The 19,046-nt window shown below is 41.9% G+C and overlaps 1 protein-coding gene and 1 pseudogene across 30 annotated transcripts; one reads left to right on the plus strand and one right to left on the minus strand.

Moving 5' to 3' along the window:
- Positions 1-353: 353 nt before the first annotated feature.
- LOC135552998 (adapter SH3BGRL-like) lies at positions 354-13,745 on the minus strand. Of its 30 annotated transcripts, none has more exons than XM_064985000.1 (12): positions 13,510-13,745; positions 12,787-12,972; positions 12,573-12,653; positions 10,555-10,743; positions 8,590-8,616; positions 8,467-8,493; positions 6,277-6,303; positions 5,501-5,524; positions 5,121-5,147; positions 4,152-4,181; positions 2,483-2,543; positions 354-1,377 (listed from the first exon to the last, which is right to left on the minus strand). In XM_064985000.1, exons 1-11 carry the CDS (start codon positions 13,552-13,554, stop codon positions 2,526-2,528), a joined length of 681 nt encoding a protein of 226 aa, XP_064841072.1. In that variant the 5' UTR covers positions 13,555-13,745; the 3' UTR covers positions 354-1,377; positions 2,483-2,525. The 30 variants fall into 30 exon arrangements, 28 of the variants coding, with proteins under 28 accessions (XP_064841072.1, XP_064841074.1, XP_064841073.1 ...); XM_064985002.1 differs by having other exon boundaries at positions 4,161-4,181; positions 8,590-8,619; XM_064985001.1 differs by having other exon boundaries at positions 2,483-2,546; positions 4,161-4,181; positions 8,590-8,619.
- An 858-nt stretch (positions 13,746-14,603) lies between these two features.
- LOC135553416 (lebercilin-like protein) lies at positions 14,604-18,867 on the plus strand (annotated as a pseudogene).
- The last annotated feature ends 179 nt before the right edge of the window (positions 18,868-19,046 follow it).

The following is a 19,046-nucleotide window of genomic DNA, read 5'->3' on the forward strand; positions in this document are numbered from 1 at the left end:
CCAAGGGAGAGCACATACGGTAAGGACTCCGAGATCTCTGCCGATTTTGATTTGCAAGGTATGTCTTCAAAAGAGAGCACCAAATATCACATTTCTAGGACAAATTCACAAAACTCACACTTGTAATACTTTATGCATATGTGGACATAAATGTGTTCTTGGTTTTCTTTTCCACTGAATTATTTTCACGGTGCAATACCCTCCTCCCTAGCTCTTTCTGGAGTCCCCAGAGATAGGCTTTACACTGAGCTATATCCTGTTGACTTGACCTTGCACTGCCCAGCCCTAACATTGTACACTGATCTATAAATAGAACCCAATGAATTGAAAATAGAACATAATAGGCCATGGGGAGCTGTTCACACCATTCAACTTTATTGGCATTTCACTTCTCTTACATCTAGGGGGATCTCTTAGTCATCTACATCATTTTACATTCAACAAAGTGCACAGTAGATCAGCAGATAGTAACGTTCAGTGAATGGTGTCCAGTAGCTGCAAACACAGTCATAAAGCACGCTACATGAGGGTTGTCACTAGTTTCCACAGCCACAAAGTAATTATGGTTAAACCCCACCCATTTCTACAATTAATATTTTACCCAACCCAACCACACTGCTAACCTTATGGTTAACCCAAACCTTAAAGTAAGACCAAAAGCAATTTATGGAATCTGACTTTGTACACTAGCTTATGAAAGCTAGTGTAAACCCTACACAAGGGTCTTTCTCATGTTGGATTGAGACATAGAGTCACTGGGTTGCATTCACACATATAGATCTAACATATTTGCTGGCATCGAGTGAGAGGCACTGCATTGATAGATCTCAGTCTGAGATTATAAATCCATTCAGAGTGATCTTCACTCAGATTCTCACAGGGTTATAGCTGTCCGTCATTGACTGCTAAGTTGTTGGTGGTGACATGCTCATCATCCTATACAAACTGTGGTATAAAACTACCATTTTCAATTTGAAACATGAGAAGTATGTTTGAAATCTTTAAAACACTTAACAAATGACTGTGTTTGTACAATTAGAAAAGCGTCTGAAAAAAACAAACTGATAAAACTATGTAATTGTGCTACACAGTGGATGGAAGCTACCATAAATGAACAACGTTATACAAATGAAGTACAGCGACACATCCTCTCTAGTCCTAGTCCCCTACGCAATATAAACATCTGGTAAAACAGGGGTTATCTCTGGAGTATGGGTGGGCCGTACAGACAGTGTGTGATTGGCAGGTTTCAGCCAGCAGGGTCCAGCAGGGAAACATGTGCATTCACAGTGAGCAGGTGGGGGCATCGTGGGTAGTGGGATGGGTGTGGGACGGTCTGAGGGGTCAGGAAGGATCGGAACAGGGGGTCTCTCGAGGCTGGAAGACAAAAAAAGGTCACCAATGCCGCCGCTGTTAGTGGCTGTGGGTCCTAAGCTTCCAGTCACCATGGTGCCCAAACTGCCCATGCCTCCCTGAGTGCCAGTCCCTCCCGAGGCTCTTCAGTAGCTCACTTAACTGCTTTCTCTAACTTGGCGTGACAGTTTTTTTTTCATTCAGGGGGGGGGTGTGGAGGGCTGTGCCATCCGATCAAAGTCTCAGGCTGTTCCCTCTCCTCAACCCAAATATCTCCTGAAGAGAGCAGAGTCTTTTCCTACAATACTGGAGAGTGGCGATGAGTGCGGCTTTGAAGACTACGATTATTATTATCATCATCACTGCCGCAGGAAAAGAAAAGAACATTTGTGAGATATAGTTTTATATGGATGTTCTTTGGATCCTTCAGGCATTCTGTGCTTGCTAAAGCTTTTTGTGTAGAGACTGGTGACAGTCCCTGTTAAATATACCAATGCTCTGTTCTCTCTAACTTCTCTGACAGAACACTTATGAAAACACACAGCTACCAATACAGGACAGCAACAGTGTACATTACATAGAGGGATTATATCCTCACTTTACACTGGTTGGTTTATGTGGTTTTCTAGGATTGATATATGTAATCTGTATGATATAATACAGATTATAACCTAGGTACATGTAGGGCACTAAACAATTCAACGGTTTAATTTTACCTTTATTTAACCAAGCAAGTCAGTTAAGAACACATTCTTATTTTCAATGACGGCCTGGGAAAAATGGGTTAACTGCCTGTTCAGGGGCAGAACGACAGATTTGTACCTTGTCAGCTCGGGGGTTTGAACTCACAACCTTCCAGTTACTAGTCCAACACTCTAACCACTAGGCTACCCTGCCGCCCCATAATAATTCCAGTATGACAAGACATTTGCTAAAAGGGTCACAAAGGCACAGAGTAATACATGTACTGAATAGTTTTCTATTTAAATTACTCTAGAAAGACATTCAGTAACAAGAAAACATGTTTATGAGATGCAGCCATCAGTTCACTGCAAACTACATGTTCTAATACTGCCACCCAGTGGCAGAGAAGAGAATTCCAATTAAGCAATAAATAAGTGTATTTTACCTGGGCAGTAGTAAATCACATCCTAAACCTTTCCTGGCTGTTACTACTCGTCCTCTTCTTCCTGCTGAGAAAAGAAAAGTGAGTAATGGCAACGTTGATGACAAGGTAAAGCAAGTCATTGTAAATAAGAATTTGTTCTTAACTGACTTTCCTAGTTAAATAAAGGTTCAATTAAAATAAAAAAGAAGAGAGGAGAACAAAGATATCCCACTCAGTACTATCAATATAAGAGCCAAACTGTAGTTTAACTCCAAAGCGCCCGTCTTGAATTAAGTGATATCACTCAGCTGTGCTTGATCACAGTTTAGAAAAGACTAGTGAGAAGTGGAAAAACTGATTTCATTCAGATAAGGCAGTCATCATCATCAATAACCATAACAAAGATTCAGTAGAATATTCAGTAGAAGGCTTCTCTAAGTGGAACAAGAGTCTTTGCACCAAGGTGAACACTGGCGAGAACTTTTTCTTCTTTCTCCTTTGCATAAGGGGGCGGGGGGGATCCAGCAAAGGGGAAAAGGAAAAGTTATTGTGTATAGTTGGGTTAAAAGGGAGTAAAACCATATTACATTCCACGGGAGGCATCAAGAAAACAGGTAGGAGAGATGAGGATGGGAAGACATTAGGAATATATCCATTACTTGGGCCAAGGGAACAAGTTATCCACAGGGGTAAGGCACCATTCCCTTAACTGCCAGTGAAGGAGTAAGAGTAGTGTGGGCCTTAAAGCAAGGCCCTCTATGAGGTGGTGTCATACGATGTGAAACTGCAAGGCACTACATACTTCACAAATCATCCGACTACATTCACTCCAAGGTGCATGTGTTGGGTTGAGCATGTTGTTGCTCTAATGCAATTAGCTACATTTCTACAAACGTAAATAGCCTTTACGCTACGGGTGACATTTTAAAAAGGTGATACAGTGCAATTATTTAGTCCTGTGACCAAGTAATTCACTGTTTTTAATGACTATGTAACGGACAACTTGCTTGTGGATATAGTGCTTGCTGTGTATTCAAGATTTGATAAATAATGTCCACAATAACAAATGATTTAAAGCAGTGTAATCTGGTGAAACATATCTGACAATGCCAAGATCTTGTTGTGGGGGAGCATTGCACAATAACAAACAGTCCATTCATCTGCTGTGCTTGTCCTGTCCACACTCAGTCTCAAGACTCTCCTCCGAAAGAGAAGCCATGCCAATGGCTTTTAAACATCACGGTTGTCATCAAGTTCTGGTCAAGTCACTAGGGATCCCTATGCAACACTGTAAGATCCAATTCACAAGCATGTCTATGTGTCAGACTTGTGATCATGTGCGCAGAGGCAGATCTTGACACCAAACGATGCATATCACCTGTGAAACATCCACTGGCACAATGCTACAGAATACTCAAGCCTCCACGTAAACCAATGGGCAATGACCTCATCCCAGTCGAACTGCATCAAAACCAGAACCAGAGTCCAGAGAAAATCCTATCATTTCCAAAGATTAAAGACAGCATAGCACAGGAGTGATGCTGGCAGCCTTGGGGAATAAGAAAGTAGAGAGCTCTTCACAAACCCATACTAAATCCACACATGAAGTAGTAGCGTCATGCATAGGATCCATTTACTCCACGTCAGGGGCCACACCATGCAATGGGCTGGGAGTACAGCCAGAATATACCTCTGTTACCTCTGGGGCCTCTTCTTCTTCCTAAGGATGGGGATATCAGGGGTTTTGAGCATTTCAAAGGCATGAGATACAATGGCCTATATTTGAGACAAGTGAAACGGCATGTCACTAAGGAGACTACAAGGGGGAGGAAAACCCTGTGCTACTTAATGTTCCCACTATTATTAGTATTACCATAAGTGTACCGAATGACTGTGTTCGCGATGTTGTATCTGTCATGCTGCACACCATCAGTTATCTGTACCACAGAGACCACCACCCATGCAGAAGCAGAGACAAATAGAGAGATAGAGACAGAGAAAAGGTGTTTCCAATCTAAGATCCACAGAAGATTACAAATTTCAACCAGAGGAAACTATCTCAACCTCACTGACTGACTCTTCTTGCTCCTGCAATGAAGGTATAGGAGGTGGAGGAGAGCAAGAAAGGGGAGAAAGAACAGAGCAGAAGGAGAGAGAGCAAAAAGCAGTGTGTGTGTGAGAGAGACAGAGAGGGAGAAAGAGAGGGAGAAACAGACTGAGAGCGAGGGAGAGAGACAGAAAGGAGAGAGAGAGAGAGAGAGAGAGAGAGAGAGAGAGAGAGAGAGAGAGAGAGAGAGAGAGAGAGAGAGAGAGAAAGTGAAGACTATTCTAAAATCAGTAAGAATGACAATGTTGGGTTTCTCTATTATGGTCTGTGTTCTGATGGCTACCAGAGTTACCATGTTGCTCATCCAACGATTGAGATATCATTATCTGGCATGAGTGAGAGGGCTAAAGAAATACAGTTAGGGCTACAGTCTGTTCAGATGCCATACGTCGGTGAGATAGGTTTGTTTAATCTACATAAAAAGTAGTGGAGGAGGAAATTGAAGGAATGTTGAATAAACTCTGCAAGGTGTGGACGCAAGAAAAGCAGCATTGATAGAATGATGGAGGTAGAGGGGGGACAAATGTAGTTTAAAAACACATATCAATCTACCTCAAGCTGTCGCAGCTCTTCTTCCTCCTAGAAAGGACGAGATTAAGTGTCAGTGGTGTGAATGGAGGGGTCAGAGGTGACACCAGAGGCATGCGCTATAGGAAAAGTCCGTTATTTTTTTAATGGAATCTACATGTATAGTTCAGGCTGGCAGGAAGGAAGCAGCTACAGGACTAGGGAAGAAATTAGGAAGAAGAAGGCTAAAAGAGAGGGGAGACAGACAGACAGATAGAGGTTTGGAGGGAGTGAACACAGACTACAGATGAGGGGCAAACGGCAGATAAATCACACAAAGCCTTCTGATCTCTGCCAGACAAACCCACACAGCTGGTGACTAAGGGAACAACCGGAGAAATTCACAGCCGCAGACACCCAGTTACCTCCGATCCCAAATCCTCTTCTCCCTGGAAAACCAAACGAAGAGACGGGGAAAAGGGCAAAGGGGGGGAGGGGTCAATGGAGGAGGTACAAGGAGATGCTGGAGGAAGAGACCCTCTTGCAAATAGCTTTACATGCATGATTCAACATGAACCATGCTGGAGCCCTAAAATATTTAGATAAACTTAATTATCTTTATGTGACTTTATTGGATTTATTTAGATGTACAATCCTTGTTACTGTATCTGTTTTAACTACTTATACAATATATCTTTCAATGTAGACACTAAACAGAGTAGCAGCTAAACGAGCATGACATATTTCTAAATAAAATCATAAAAATATCTTATCAAATGACAGATATGAATGTTATTGACTAGAGTATCTAATGATTACGTCTCTAAGGTGGCATGTCATAGAACAAATCAGTAGTGTTCTAAAACTGTGTCAAGGATTAAGATGAAATGCATCTGAACATACAGCAATCCCTCCACAGCAGACCTGTGGAAAATGGGAAGGCGTCAAAAACAACAAAAGTGGATCTGGAGTTGTAAGTCATGGGACTTCGAAGGAAGAGGGGTTTCAAGCATTCAACATTACACAAGAAAAGCTACAACAAAGAAGAATGTGAGGTTAGTTGTCTGGATGTCGGACATAGATCACAATCACAAGGATGCCAACAAACGACATTAAAACTGAACACCCAAGGCCCAAGTATATAATGGATACGATTTAAGGACTGAACACTACAGCTATAGAACATTCAAAGTAGATCTACCTCAGAAACTGGCTGATCGTCTTCTCCCTAAAACAACGAATAGCAGTGATTAGCTTTGGATCAACCCGCTAGCTTTCACCAGGTTACTGGTAACTAGGAAATAGAGATTTTAACAAATTGATTATTACTACAATCCAATAACATCACAAGTGCTTTGATATCTATTGAAACGTTGCACATAAATGCTGAAGGATATATCCAGTTGAACTTATTCAATAGCATATAACTTTATATCTTATCAATAACGAGTTTATAGTGGTTCACTCTGTAGAGAACAACAGTGCCCTGGGTAACACGAACACATGTCTTGGTTTACATTGCGTCTGGTTGTTTGTGCCACAGCACATTTGATTCAATACCAGCATTGCAATACCAGTATTCGCTTCTGAACCCAACAGAACACAACAGAGGTATGAGACATTAAAAGAATGTGATATTTGACCTTTTCTGATCAGTCAGGCTTTTGCCTTCATAAAACATTTACCATTCTCAATATAGCTTTCAAGTCACAATAAAAGCATTTATTAATGAATTAAGCTGCTGTTGCAAGTGTATACAGATGGCATGTTATTAAGCATGTATGGCGTAATCATGTTTTGTTACAATGGCTAGCAGACATTGCTGGGCCTGGGCCTGGGCCTGGGCCTGGGCATTGGCAAAGAAACTTCATAGTACTGATTTATAATCAGTGACTATGGCCAGGAAAACATAGACCTAACATGCTTATTTAACCTTTTAGACCTACATGTACAGTGGGGCAAAAAAGTATTTAGTCACCCACCAATTGTGCAAGTTCTCCCACTTAAAAAGATGAGAGAGGCCTGTAATTTTCATCATAGGTACACTTCAACTATGACAGACAAAATGAGAAGAAAAAAAATCCAGAAAATCACATTGTAGGATTTTTAATGAATTTATTTGCAAATGAAGGTGGAAAATAAGTATTTGGTCACCTACAAACAAGCAAGATTTCTGGCTCTCACAGACCTGTAACTTCCTCTTTAAGAGGCTTCTCTGTCCTCCACTCATTACCTGTATTAATGGCACCTGTTTGAACTTGTTATCAGTATAAAAGACACCTGTCCACAACCTCAAACAGTCACACTCCAAACTCCACTATGGCCAAGACCAAAGAGCTGTCAAAGGACACCAGAAACAAAATTGTAGACCTGCACCAGGCTGGGAAGACTGAATCTGCAATAGGTAAGCAGCTTGGTTTGAAGAAATCAACTGTGGGAGCAATTATTAGGAAATGGAAGACATACAAGACCACTGATAATCTCCCTTGATCTGGGGCTCCACGCAAGATCTCACCCCGTGGGGTCAAAATGAGCAAAAGAACGGTGAGCAAAAATCCCAGAACCACACGGGGGGACATAGTGAATGACCTGCAGAGAGCTGCGACCAAAGTAACAAAGCCTACCATCAGTAACACACTATGCCGCCAGGGACTCAAATCCTGCAGTGCCAGACGTGTCCCCCTGCTTAAACCAGTACATGTCAAGGCCCGGCTGAAGTTTGTGAGTGGCCTAGCCAGTCTCCAGATCTCAACCCCATAGAAAATATTTGGAGGGAGTTGAAAGTCCAACAGCCCCAAAACATCACTGCTCTAGAGGAGATCTGCATGGAGCAATGGGCCAAAAAAACAGCAACAGTGTGTGAAAACCTTGTGAAGACTTACAGAAAACATTTGACCTCTGTCATTGCCAACAAAGGGTATATAACAAAGTATTGAGATGACCAAATACTTATTTTCCACCATCATTTGCAAATAAATTAATTAAAAATCCTACAATGTGATTTCTGGATTTTTTCTCTCTCATTTTGTCTGTCATAGTTGAAGTGTACCGATGATGAAAATTACAGGCCTCTCTCATCTTTTTAAGTGGGAGAACTTGCACAATTGGTGGCTGACTAAATACTTTTTTGCCCCACTGTATATGCTTGTTGAGAATAGTTGAATGACTAAAATATATACAAGATAATAATTTACTTTATTCCAGAATATTAGAGTTAAATAAAGGCGCAATGTACTGTAGTATGGAACCATGTGTCAGGTCTATTGGATCCAGGCTAAGAGTGTTTATTAGTGGGGCAGATGGCACAATACAGAGAGCAGTGGCTGTTGTTATTAATGACAATGCCCTTCATATCAGGCATTACTCCGGTGGACACAGTGTCGCCTGTTACCTTAGCCTCCTCATCCTCTACTTCTTCCTGTTTCGGATAAGAGAGAAAAAGAGTGAGACTGAAACATCACTCCCAAATTTGTATTTGATTTCAATACTTTTCAGAAATGTAAAAACACTTTACCTGGGCTTCTTCCTGCTTCACGGGGGCCTGCTGACAGAAAGAGGAGAAAATAGAAAAGATTGTGTATCAGTATCTTTACAATGAGAGCATGACCTCAAGGAGGAATATGGGAAACAGAGAACCTCTCCTCAAACTTGAATGAGACACTTATACATGGGAGGTTGTGCAACTTGAACAGATCTCACAGATCAGGCACATTGAAGAACATGTGTGGATTTCCAGAGGACCCCCACCAACACTTATACACCTAGACATGGATGGACAGTAGAACTACACATACACACCTAGACATGGAGACACATACTACACATACACACCTAGACATGAATGGACAGTAGAACTACACACACACACCTAGACATGGAGACACATACTACACATACACACCTAGACATGGATGGACAGTAGAACTACACATACACACCTAGACATGGAGACACATACTACACACACACACCTAGACATGGAGACACATACTACAAATACACACCTAGACATGGATGGACAGTAGAACTACACATACACACCTAGACATGGAGACACATACTACACACACACACCTAGACATGAATGGACAGTAGAACTACACACACACACCTAGACATGGAGACACATACTACACATACACACCTAGACATGGAGACACATACTACACATACACACCTAGGCATGGAGACACATACTACACACACACACCTAGACATGGAGACACATACTACACATACACACCTAGACATGGATGGACAGTAGAACTACACATACACACCTAGACATGGAGACACATACTACACACACACACCTAGACATGAATGGACAGTAGAACTACACACACACACCTAGACATGGAGACACATACTACACATACACACCTAGACATGGAGACACATACTACACATACACACCTAGGCATGGAGACACATACTACACATACACACCTAGACATGGATGGACAGTAGAACTACACACACACACCTAGACATGGAGACACATACTACACATACACACCTAGACATGGAGACACATACTACACATACACACCTAGGCATGGAGACACATACTACACATACACACCTAGACATGGATGGACAGTAGAACTACACATACACACGTAGACATAGAGACACATACTACACATACACACCTAGACATGGAGACACATACTACACATACAAACCGAGGCATGGAGACACATACACACCTAGACATGGAGACACATACTACACATACAAACCGAGGCATGGAGACACATACACACCTAGACATGGAGACACATACTACACATACACACCTAGGCATGGAGACACATACTACACATACACACCTAGACATAGATGGACAGTAGAACTACACATACACACCTAGACATGGATGGACAGTAGAACTACACATACACACCTAGACATGGAGACACATACTACACATACACACCTAGACATGGAGACACATGTATGTGTATTACTGCATGGTCGGAACTAGAAGCACACGTAGTACGCTACACTCGCATTAACATCTGCTAACCATGTGTATGTGACCAATAAAATGTGATTTTTGACATACTATACATACACACCTAGACATTGATGTGGAACAAAGAACATAGTACATATCAAGGAAAATCAAGAACAATGACGACACAAAGGCTGCAAATGGAGTCAATTAAAACAAAAATACAAAACAGCCAACAAAGAGATTACAGTTAACTGCTCCAGAACAGAAGAGTGGTTAAACATCCAACAGATCGAAGGAATAATAGAACAGTCAACAGAAACAGCTACAGAACGAACAGTCAATTGAAACAGTTATGGGACAGTCAATATAACAGTGGGTTAGTATGGTCCAGAGTTGAGAAGGAGAAGAGAACAACAGGAGCTCGAGGGAAACAAAACCCTGAGGTAGAGGAAAAGACAATATTAAAGAGATGGAGGAGAGGAGATGCCACAGCACGGGATTCTGGGAGCCAATTACAGTGTCCTCTGTGGCTTCCTCTGTGTCTTCGACCACCTCCTCCTCCTCCTTTGCCACCTTCTCTTCTGCGGCGGCGTCTTCTTCTGTGGCCTCTTCTGCTGCCTCCTCTCCTGTTTCTCCTCCCACCTCTGCTTCCACCTCCTCTGTGTGTTCATCTCCATTGAACTCCTCCATCGGAACCTCTCTTTTCTAGAGTGAAAACAACAATGTGCCATCAAGGGGGAAAAAACTATGTGTTAGAATAGGAATGACACAGCAGCTGTCATGGGCACACATCAAACACCAAGAGGGGAGCAGTCCTACTGCTGGAGTCACATGTTCAAAGACATCACAGAGTAAGGCATCAGCATCAGCAGCTCCTCTGAGTAAAGAAAAATGCATGAATAAATTAAGGGGAATTACATATGGCTGCAAGATGATGAATATCAGTATATTGTGCTGTGGAGAGAAATTAGAGATTTGCAATGATGTATTGTGTAGCAAGGAAGACTGCATATTATCACACTGCCGGAAGCCAGCTAAATCAGTACAGTCAACAGTATCAATAAAATAACTGTCATTACCTCAACATCGCAACTTAAATGGAAAATAAACTGGCCTGGTACTCTGGAGAACAGCAAAAGCAGAGGGCTCTATTTGCACTCTTCTGGAAACCGCATCTAAAAGCCAGTGGGATTTATTAGAGGAAAATCACAGGTTCCACTGGGCAATATTTATCTGCTGTCCCTGGCCCCCTCCTTGAAAAAAATAAACAATTCCTTTCTCTGTGATGCTCATGCACCAGCATCCCAAAGTGTGTTGAGAAGTTTAAGTTTCCCTAATGTACTTATTTTTAAATAAATCTCCATATAAATGTTCATATCATCATTTTTTACAACAGCATCAGCATGCTCCTCTGTAAGAACAATCCTATTATACAAATTATTAATTTGAAAAATAATGACCTGATTCCCAATCATCTGCTATCTATTGAATAGAAATCATATATATAATATCATAGAATTATTATAAACACTTGATGTGCTTTGCAAAAACTACAGATGAAATATAAACACAATGAAACACTATTAAAGTGAGAAATGTACACGTTAATTAATGAGGCATGGTTACACTGTGCTTAAACCAACTATAAAACCAACTCTAAATTGACACTCATCCATGCAATGAGAGGATTAGCAACATTACTGGTTACTTGGTAATCGTCCATGGAAAATGAAACCAACAGGAGTTAACTGGAGAAATGGTTAAGGTTATGCTGGATGGGAGGAAACCGGGGAGAAATGGTTAAGGTTATGCTGGATGGGAGGAAACCGGGGAGAAATGGTTAAGGTTATGCTGGATGGGAGGAAACCGGGGGAGAAATGGTGAAGGTGAGACAGGGACTGAGGGGATAAAAGAAAGGCATTACTAGTGAGTCATCATCAAGGTTCTCCTCCTCAACCTCAAGGTTCTCTTCATCCTCAGCATCATCAGTTCCGTTCTCAACCGTCTCACTCTCAACGGTCTCACTCTCAACAGTCCCATTTTCAACAGGCCCATTTTCAACAGGCCCATTTTCAACAGGCCCATTTTCAACAGGCCCATTTTCAACAGGCCCATTTTCAACAGGCCCATTTTCAACAGGCCCATTTTCAAGGATAAATGCCTTTTCAGCCTCTTTCGCTTCCTGCACCAAGGAAAATGGTCAGGTTGTTTAACACAGTTGCATCATCCTCAACTAGCGTAGCATACATGTCACATTGTATCCCTCTCACACAATTAACCTCACTAACTCCTGCTTGCCCTCCAAAGGAATATGATATACAGTATGGAGTGTAAGCAGCCATGTCTGAGCAAGAACAAACTAGGACAATACATGACTGAGAATGTCAGCTAAATAAACATTAAAACAGCCTGAGTTTATTTGCATTTTAAAATCCCTTGAGTGGAAAACAGGTTGTGTTGTTGTAATCTTAAACTCAAAAGCTATATAAACATAATTTTCTTTTTAGAAAAGTAAGTGACAGTTGAATTCCAACCTTGGATCCTGGAGGAGGTGGCAGACCCAGGAAGGCAAACACTGCATTGTCTTCTTTAGCGTCAAAGAATGTCTCGTAGTCCTGTGGTAAAAGACAAATGAGACATTTCAGTTTAGTCTCTAATCGTTCTCTCAGCATTTTAATGGACATTTTCTCCCCAGCTTTACCTGGCCTATTAGTTACCACACCTTCTACATGATCGTGCTATGCTCACCCCACAGTAGCTCTCTTCATTGAAGATCTGAGGGGGCAGGGGGATCCCGTTGGTGGGCTTTTTCTCCACAGGGACATTTTCCCTCATCCACATGCGGTTGTCTTCATTGCAGGCAATGTCCAATGGAGCGTAGTCCACTTTCAGGGCCTCCAGGAACCCAAGCACATCCTGTTGCTTCTTTTTGATCTGGACCATCACACAGGTGTACAGACAGACAACACAGTATAGATAGGCTTCTGCTTTTTTCTATCATTAGGTTGGGGAGAGCAGAGTAGAAGACACTAATACATTAAGGAAACATTTTTACTTTTTGTTTTATATTTTCTGGACAAAGAATTATTTCACATATCATATATATTCTTTGATATTGTAGATTAGGTTTGAAGTAATCCAAATATATTCCAGAAGGTTCTGCAAGTGAATGCATGGTGATTCATTTTCAACAGACTGCTATTGCAGGTTTGGAATGTGATCTCAGCGACGGTCGAGATATATAAGGAAACTCGAGTTGTCCTAGTGCTCCTTAACTGAGAAGTTAGACCAAATAACCGTACTAAAAGTTGATAAACCGCTAAATTGCCTAGGCCTATAATAACCTAAACCGATTTGAATTTGTTTGCCAGTTACATAAATGCATGTACTAAGAGCTGAACAATAGTCATGGGAAACCGGCCAACAAAGTTAATTTAGCATTTAATAACAAAGACTCGGGTAAATGCTTACCGCTGTCGATCCTGATGAAGAAGCTAGAAATACTTTTATAACCATTTTGTTACGACGTGTTCTGTAGAACGAGGTACTAACGTAGGTTATTAAAGATACAGGCTGCCTCCCCTAATAGTATAGCGTACCCAGGACATTACTCTGCGAACACAAGCCACACCACTGAGGCTATTTTTGTCCCCAAACCCTCCATCCCCGCAGGATTGGTGGGCCAGGTTTTATGCACGCAGAGCTGACCGAGTGATTGGCAACTTGGGCTGTCTGTCGGCATGGGGACCACAATGTTAGTTTGCAGCTACATGCAAAGTGCATATATGGACAGAAATAGCCACTGACCAACAGAGCAACTAGTGAAAATAATACCAAGAGTTAAAGCGGGCAGTTGAAATGTATGCATATTGTTGGACCATGATTATCTATAGGCCTAACAGTTTTGTTGTTGTTGCAAATCTACAGGGCACATCTTTATTTGTTTAACTTATTATAGGCAAATGTATCTTTTTGTTGTTGTAGTATATACTGAAAGTTTATTTAAAAAACAATTGCAAACGAAGTCTAATGTAATTGTTTTACTAAAAAACAATTCGTTTATATACAAATTAGGATGGTGTGGTCTCTAATTCTCCCAAAAGCAGTCAGTTCTAAGAAATTTCCCATGATTAAGGAATGTATTAACATTCCTTGCCTATGATTTGCTCATATAATTCGAATATATTAAGCGCTCAGTAGCCAGAAAACTACATTTCCCCTCGTCCTATTCAATGAGAACGCTTGTTTCTACGGCAACCTAAAATACCATTTTAGAGACAGCCAGCCAACAACATAATCTGTCAATGACTCTCTTGCTCATGAAGATACATAATAATTTATTTGAATGCAAGTTCGTGGGGGGGGGGGGGACATTTCGATTTTTTAAAATAATGTCATGTAAGGATAGCATTGGCATGGGGAATTATTAGGCTTGGTTGTTAGCTTTTTTGTAGAATAGTTGAAGTCAGGAAACAATTTTATCAAGGCAAGGAATGTCTGTCACTCTCTCTGTCTTCTAGACCTAGCTAGATAACGTTAGATTAGCTAAATGTATTCAACTATTAATGAATGTAAGTAGGCTGTAGTTGAAAGTATAGATTGTTTTGGTTCTTATAATTTCACATACAGTGTGGCTAAATTAACTACTTCAGCTCATTGGATATCTGTCTACTATATTACAGAAACTGGTGCGGGCTTATCTTTGGGGACACACGTTTCTGAGGCTGAGACACCACAGCAGAGGCATAGTGCAGCAGGACAATGCTAACTATGAAGTGGGTGCAGGCGATGCAGATTCAAGCTGCTCCTCAGGCCAGTTCACCTCCTCCGGGTCAAGCAAGGGATACAGCAGTAGGACCGGCAGCAAGGAAGACTCTCAGGGGTCATCCACCCAGTCAGACTACAAGGAGGAGGCTGACACTACTGCAAATAGGACCCTTTCCCTCTCACCAAGCAAGAAGCCAGGTCTAAGCACGAAGACAGAGAAAGCACGAAGTGTGTGATATTAATCTGATATTACATATCTTCTCATTGCTACAGACAGTCTACCTATAATGACATAAGTGTAGGCCTATAGGCCGAGATGGTTTGCAGCATATTCCCATGTAAGCATCACACTTAGGTGCCCTTTTCCTCTCAGCTCAAAACAAAAGAGGGCAGTGGTGCAAAAAGAAGAAAAACACTCTTTCAAGGAACCACAAGGCCTCTCGCTTCCATCCAATCAAGCCCCTGCAGGGCTCAAACCAGCGCACCAGTTCTGCCCACAGGCACCGCATCAAGGAACTCAACAGCCAAGTGTGGGAGCTACAGCAGCAGCTGAGTGGTATCGCCATAGAGAACAAGTTGCTAAACCAGCTCCTGGGCCGCCACGCGGCGGTGCTACAGCGCCACCAGGATTCACGGAGTGGCCTTCCCCGGGTATGCTGCAGTAAAAAAAAAATTGGGCTTGAATAATTGATTTATAACACAGCTATATCTGATCTTGTAGCATTGGCTAAGGTCATAATGTTTTGCACCCACCCACACCGTCAGGTTCTGGCCAAGCACGGAAACGCGATGCGCGCTCTGCAGGAGCTCCAGTGTAAAGCCCGCAACCGCCGCAACTGTCTATCCAGGCGTCTGAGGGGCACAAAGGAGGAGCTGCTGCGCACCAAGGACGCTCTGTACAGGCTGCAGCTGCTCAGCGAGGACTGCAGCCTGGAAGAGAGGGAAGAGCTGAGCCACAGGCTGGCCCTGATCACTGTGGACCTACACAGGAAGAACAAGAGGATACAGGTACAGTACATGGCAGGGCTGACTCCAGCAGCACCCTGCATCCCACTGCTGGCTTGCTTCTGAAGCTAAGGCGGGTTGGTCCTGGATGGGAGACCAGATGCTGCTGGATGTGGTGTTGGAAGGCCAGTGGGAGGTACCCTTTCCTCTGGTCTAAAAAATAATATTCCAATGCCCCAGGGCAGTGATTGGGGACATTGCCCTGTGTAGGGTGCTGTCTTTCAGATGGGATGTTAAATGGGTGTCCTGACTCTCTGTGGTCACTAAAGATCCCATGGCACTTATCGTAAGTGTGTTAACCTTGGTGTCCAGGCTAAATTCCCAATCTGGCCTACATACTATCATGATCACCTAATCATCCCCAGTTTACAATTGGCTCATTCATCCCCAGGTTGTTGCTGTAAATGAGAATGTGTTCTCAGTCAACTTACCTGGTAAAATGAGGGTTAAATAAATGTTCACAGGCCAGGTGGATGTTTGGATTGAAACTGATTGGGTTTTCAACTCTGTCCATTTGTATTGGTCTTCTATGGGGAGACAGATATAGGTGGACAGGGTCAACACAGTTATGCTAGATTGATAATGCACACATAGTACCACAATGTTATATCTGTAGTGAAATGTAAATAAATTGTGTTGCAGGACTTAGAAAGGAATCTTGAGCTGAGCCAGATATCCTTCAATCACCCTCTTGCCACAGAAACAAGGAAGAACAATGAAGCCAGAGAGCTGTCTGATTACCTCCAGGCACAGATCAATCTGTTGACCAAAGAAATCTAAGTAAGTTTATAAAGAACTTGAGAGCAGCAACATACAGAGTGTAAAAAACATTAGAAATACCTTCCTAATATGCCCCCACCAGGTCAGTCTATGTCATGGCAAGAGCAGGTGTTCAGAAATGTTTTGTACAATCAGTGTAGGTAAACTGTTCCAGATCTTAGTAGAATAGTCGGAATAGTACTGTTTTCTGAAAAATGGTAATGTGATTTAACTCACAGTACTGCAATGTAAACACAAGAGGGAGTCTAATACAGCTATATTTCTGAAGGAATAATTGAAGGTTGGAGTAAAATACCCATTTCCTAAACTTGCCTGGCTACCCAAACGCTACACCACACCCACGGACGTTAGTTTCTTCTCCGCAATGAATCTGGATCTGAGTACCTCCCCGAAAATGTATATAATGTAAATACATTATAACCATTCTAATTGGTCCCAGAAAACGATGGGTTGGGCCAGAGCCAGAACACACATGGGTAAAGCTGCGTTTTGAAAATTCATAATTGGCTTTGATACTCTAATTGATTAGAGATGATCCAATCGCTGATTACTTTATTTTGTACAACACCCCTCATTTTGACATCCCCACAAACAACTTAAAAGATGGCAGTTTCAGACTGAAGTATGTAGCGAACATAAGAGCAGCGGACAAATTCAGTTTGAATCATCAGGCAACTTGTAAACCTGCCTGGTAATAGATATCAGGATGATAACACTACATTTGAGAAATGAGCATTTATTGTACATATTGCATTCTTGAGAAATGGCTTACTGATGCATTTAACACGAAATATAGGAAAGAGAGAGAAAATTGAAGATCCACAAAATCTACTCACATAGATTTCCAAAAGGCTGGAACAGAAAAGGTACAAAGACATTATGAGCTACTTTAACTTTTAACATGTTCAACCCATGATCCAGATCAAACTTTTTTTTTAACTTGAAGATTAATATACTGTGCCATTAACAGGAGCAAGAGAAACTAAATATGTTCAAACAGATGACATATCCTCTCTCCCCATCGAGGCTCTGTGCCAATTTGAACTAGAATATGCCTGTTCACTCCAGCATCTGAAGTTGGAGAAGCAGAAGAGTTTGAGCTGGGTATGTAAATGAGTTTCCTTCTCTCTCACGTTCTGTGCAGAAAGCTGTTTAAATGGGTAACGGTAAATAAAACATTTATTCAATATTGACAGATAAAAGCAAATATTAACTCGTTGATAAAAGTTTGTGTATTGAGTTCCAGTGTAAAGTTGATATCCGTTTTGTTTTTTTCAGGAGTCCTTTGCAATTGGCTTCCCAGACAGAAGTGACACAGCAGACCCGTTAGTGGATGACAGAGGATCATACGATAATGAACATTTTGCTGGTAAGGATTTTAAAAACGTTACTACAGCCTATTGGGACTACCAATAAACAGATGCAAAGTTAAGGGGATATTGAGGAAAGAAATGTTTAAATTAGATTCTGAACTGTATACTCTCCAGTCACAGAGTATATGCAAACAAGAGAACAAATACAAAAAACTCCCAAACATTGGGACTAATTAAAGCTCACGTAAGTAACAGGACTGAAATCACTGTTCCTGTGTCATGTTATATCCCAAAAAAAGCCAAGAAAATTATGGCCCCAATTTTTTTTCAATTATGTGCAAGCAACTATCCTATTTATCCACAGACGATGGAGAGCTGCATGGTGATTATGACAAGGAGGATCCCCAACTTTAGGGTGAGGAGTATTGCCTTGCAGAGGAGGCAGCGAGTTCCCTCAAGGCTTCAGAAGGAGAGCAAACAGAGCCATTTGAAAGCCAGGTCCGGTACACTCTGGATGACTTTCTGAATACAGAACGTGCCAACAGGGCCCTCGAATCCCCTCCCAGGACCAAGCGCCTCTACACATTCAAAGAAACCATCCAGAACCTACACAATGGGAAGCCTGCCTATGCCAGCCATAGCCAAAGCCTGAGAAAGAGCCCTCCTAAATATATCAAGAGCCAGGCTAGGGTGGAGAACCTGGGGTCTAGGGCGTATGAGCCCTCCTTCACTCTACCAGCAGAGAAGTGCCAAAGGCGTGACACCATGGACCCTCAACCGGAAGATGGCGTAGTCCGCAGCAAAAAGAGTATCTTGATGAAAGAGCTTTTTGGCCAGGCCCCAATCACTGATCCAAATGGCCATGCAGAGAGGCAGATCCAGAGTTCAAAGCACAGACCTGGACAGAACGTCCTCTTGCCATACAGGAGTCGCTAGCCCGGTCTCACCTGGGAGACCAAGATAATTTTTTATTGACCCAAGAAGTATACAAAATTATACTATATTTTTATAATTTGATAAATGATTATTTATCTGCCATGGCAACTCAACACATTACTAAATGGAGTATTTGTATTCTGACACTATTGCTCATGACAAATTCCTTAACTCCCTTGAAATCAGATTGTAATAAAAGCAACATTC

The sequence above is a fragment of the Oncorhynchus masou genome, chromosome 13 (genome assembly GCF_036934945.1).
Source record: "Oncorhynchus masou masou isolate Uvic2021 chromosome 13, UVic_Omas_1.1, whole genome shotgun sequence".
Lineage (NCBI taxonomy): Eukaryota > Metazoa > Chordata > Actinopteri > Salmoniformes > Salmonidae > Oncorhynchus > Oncorhynchus masou.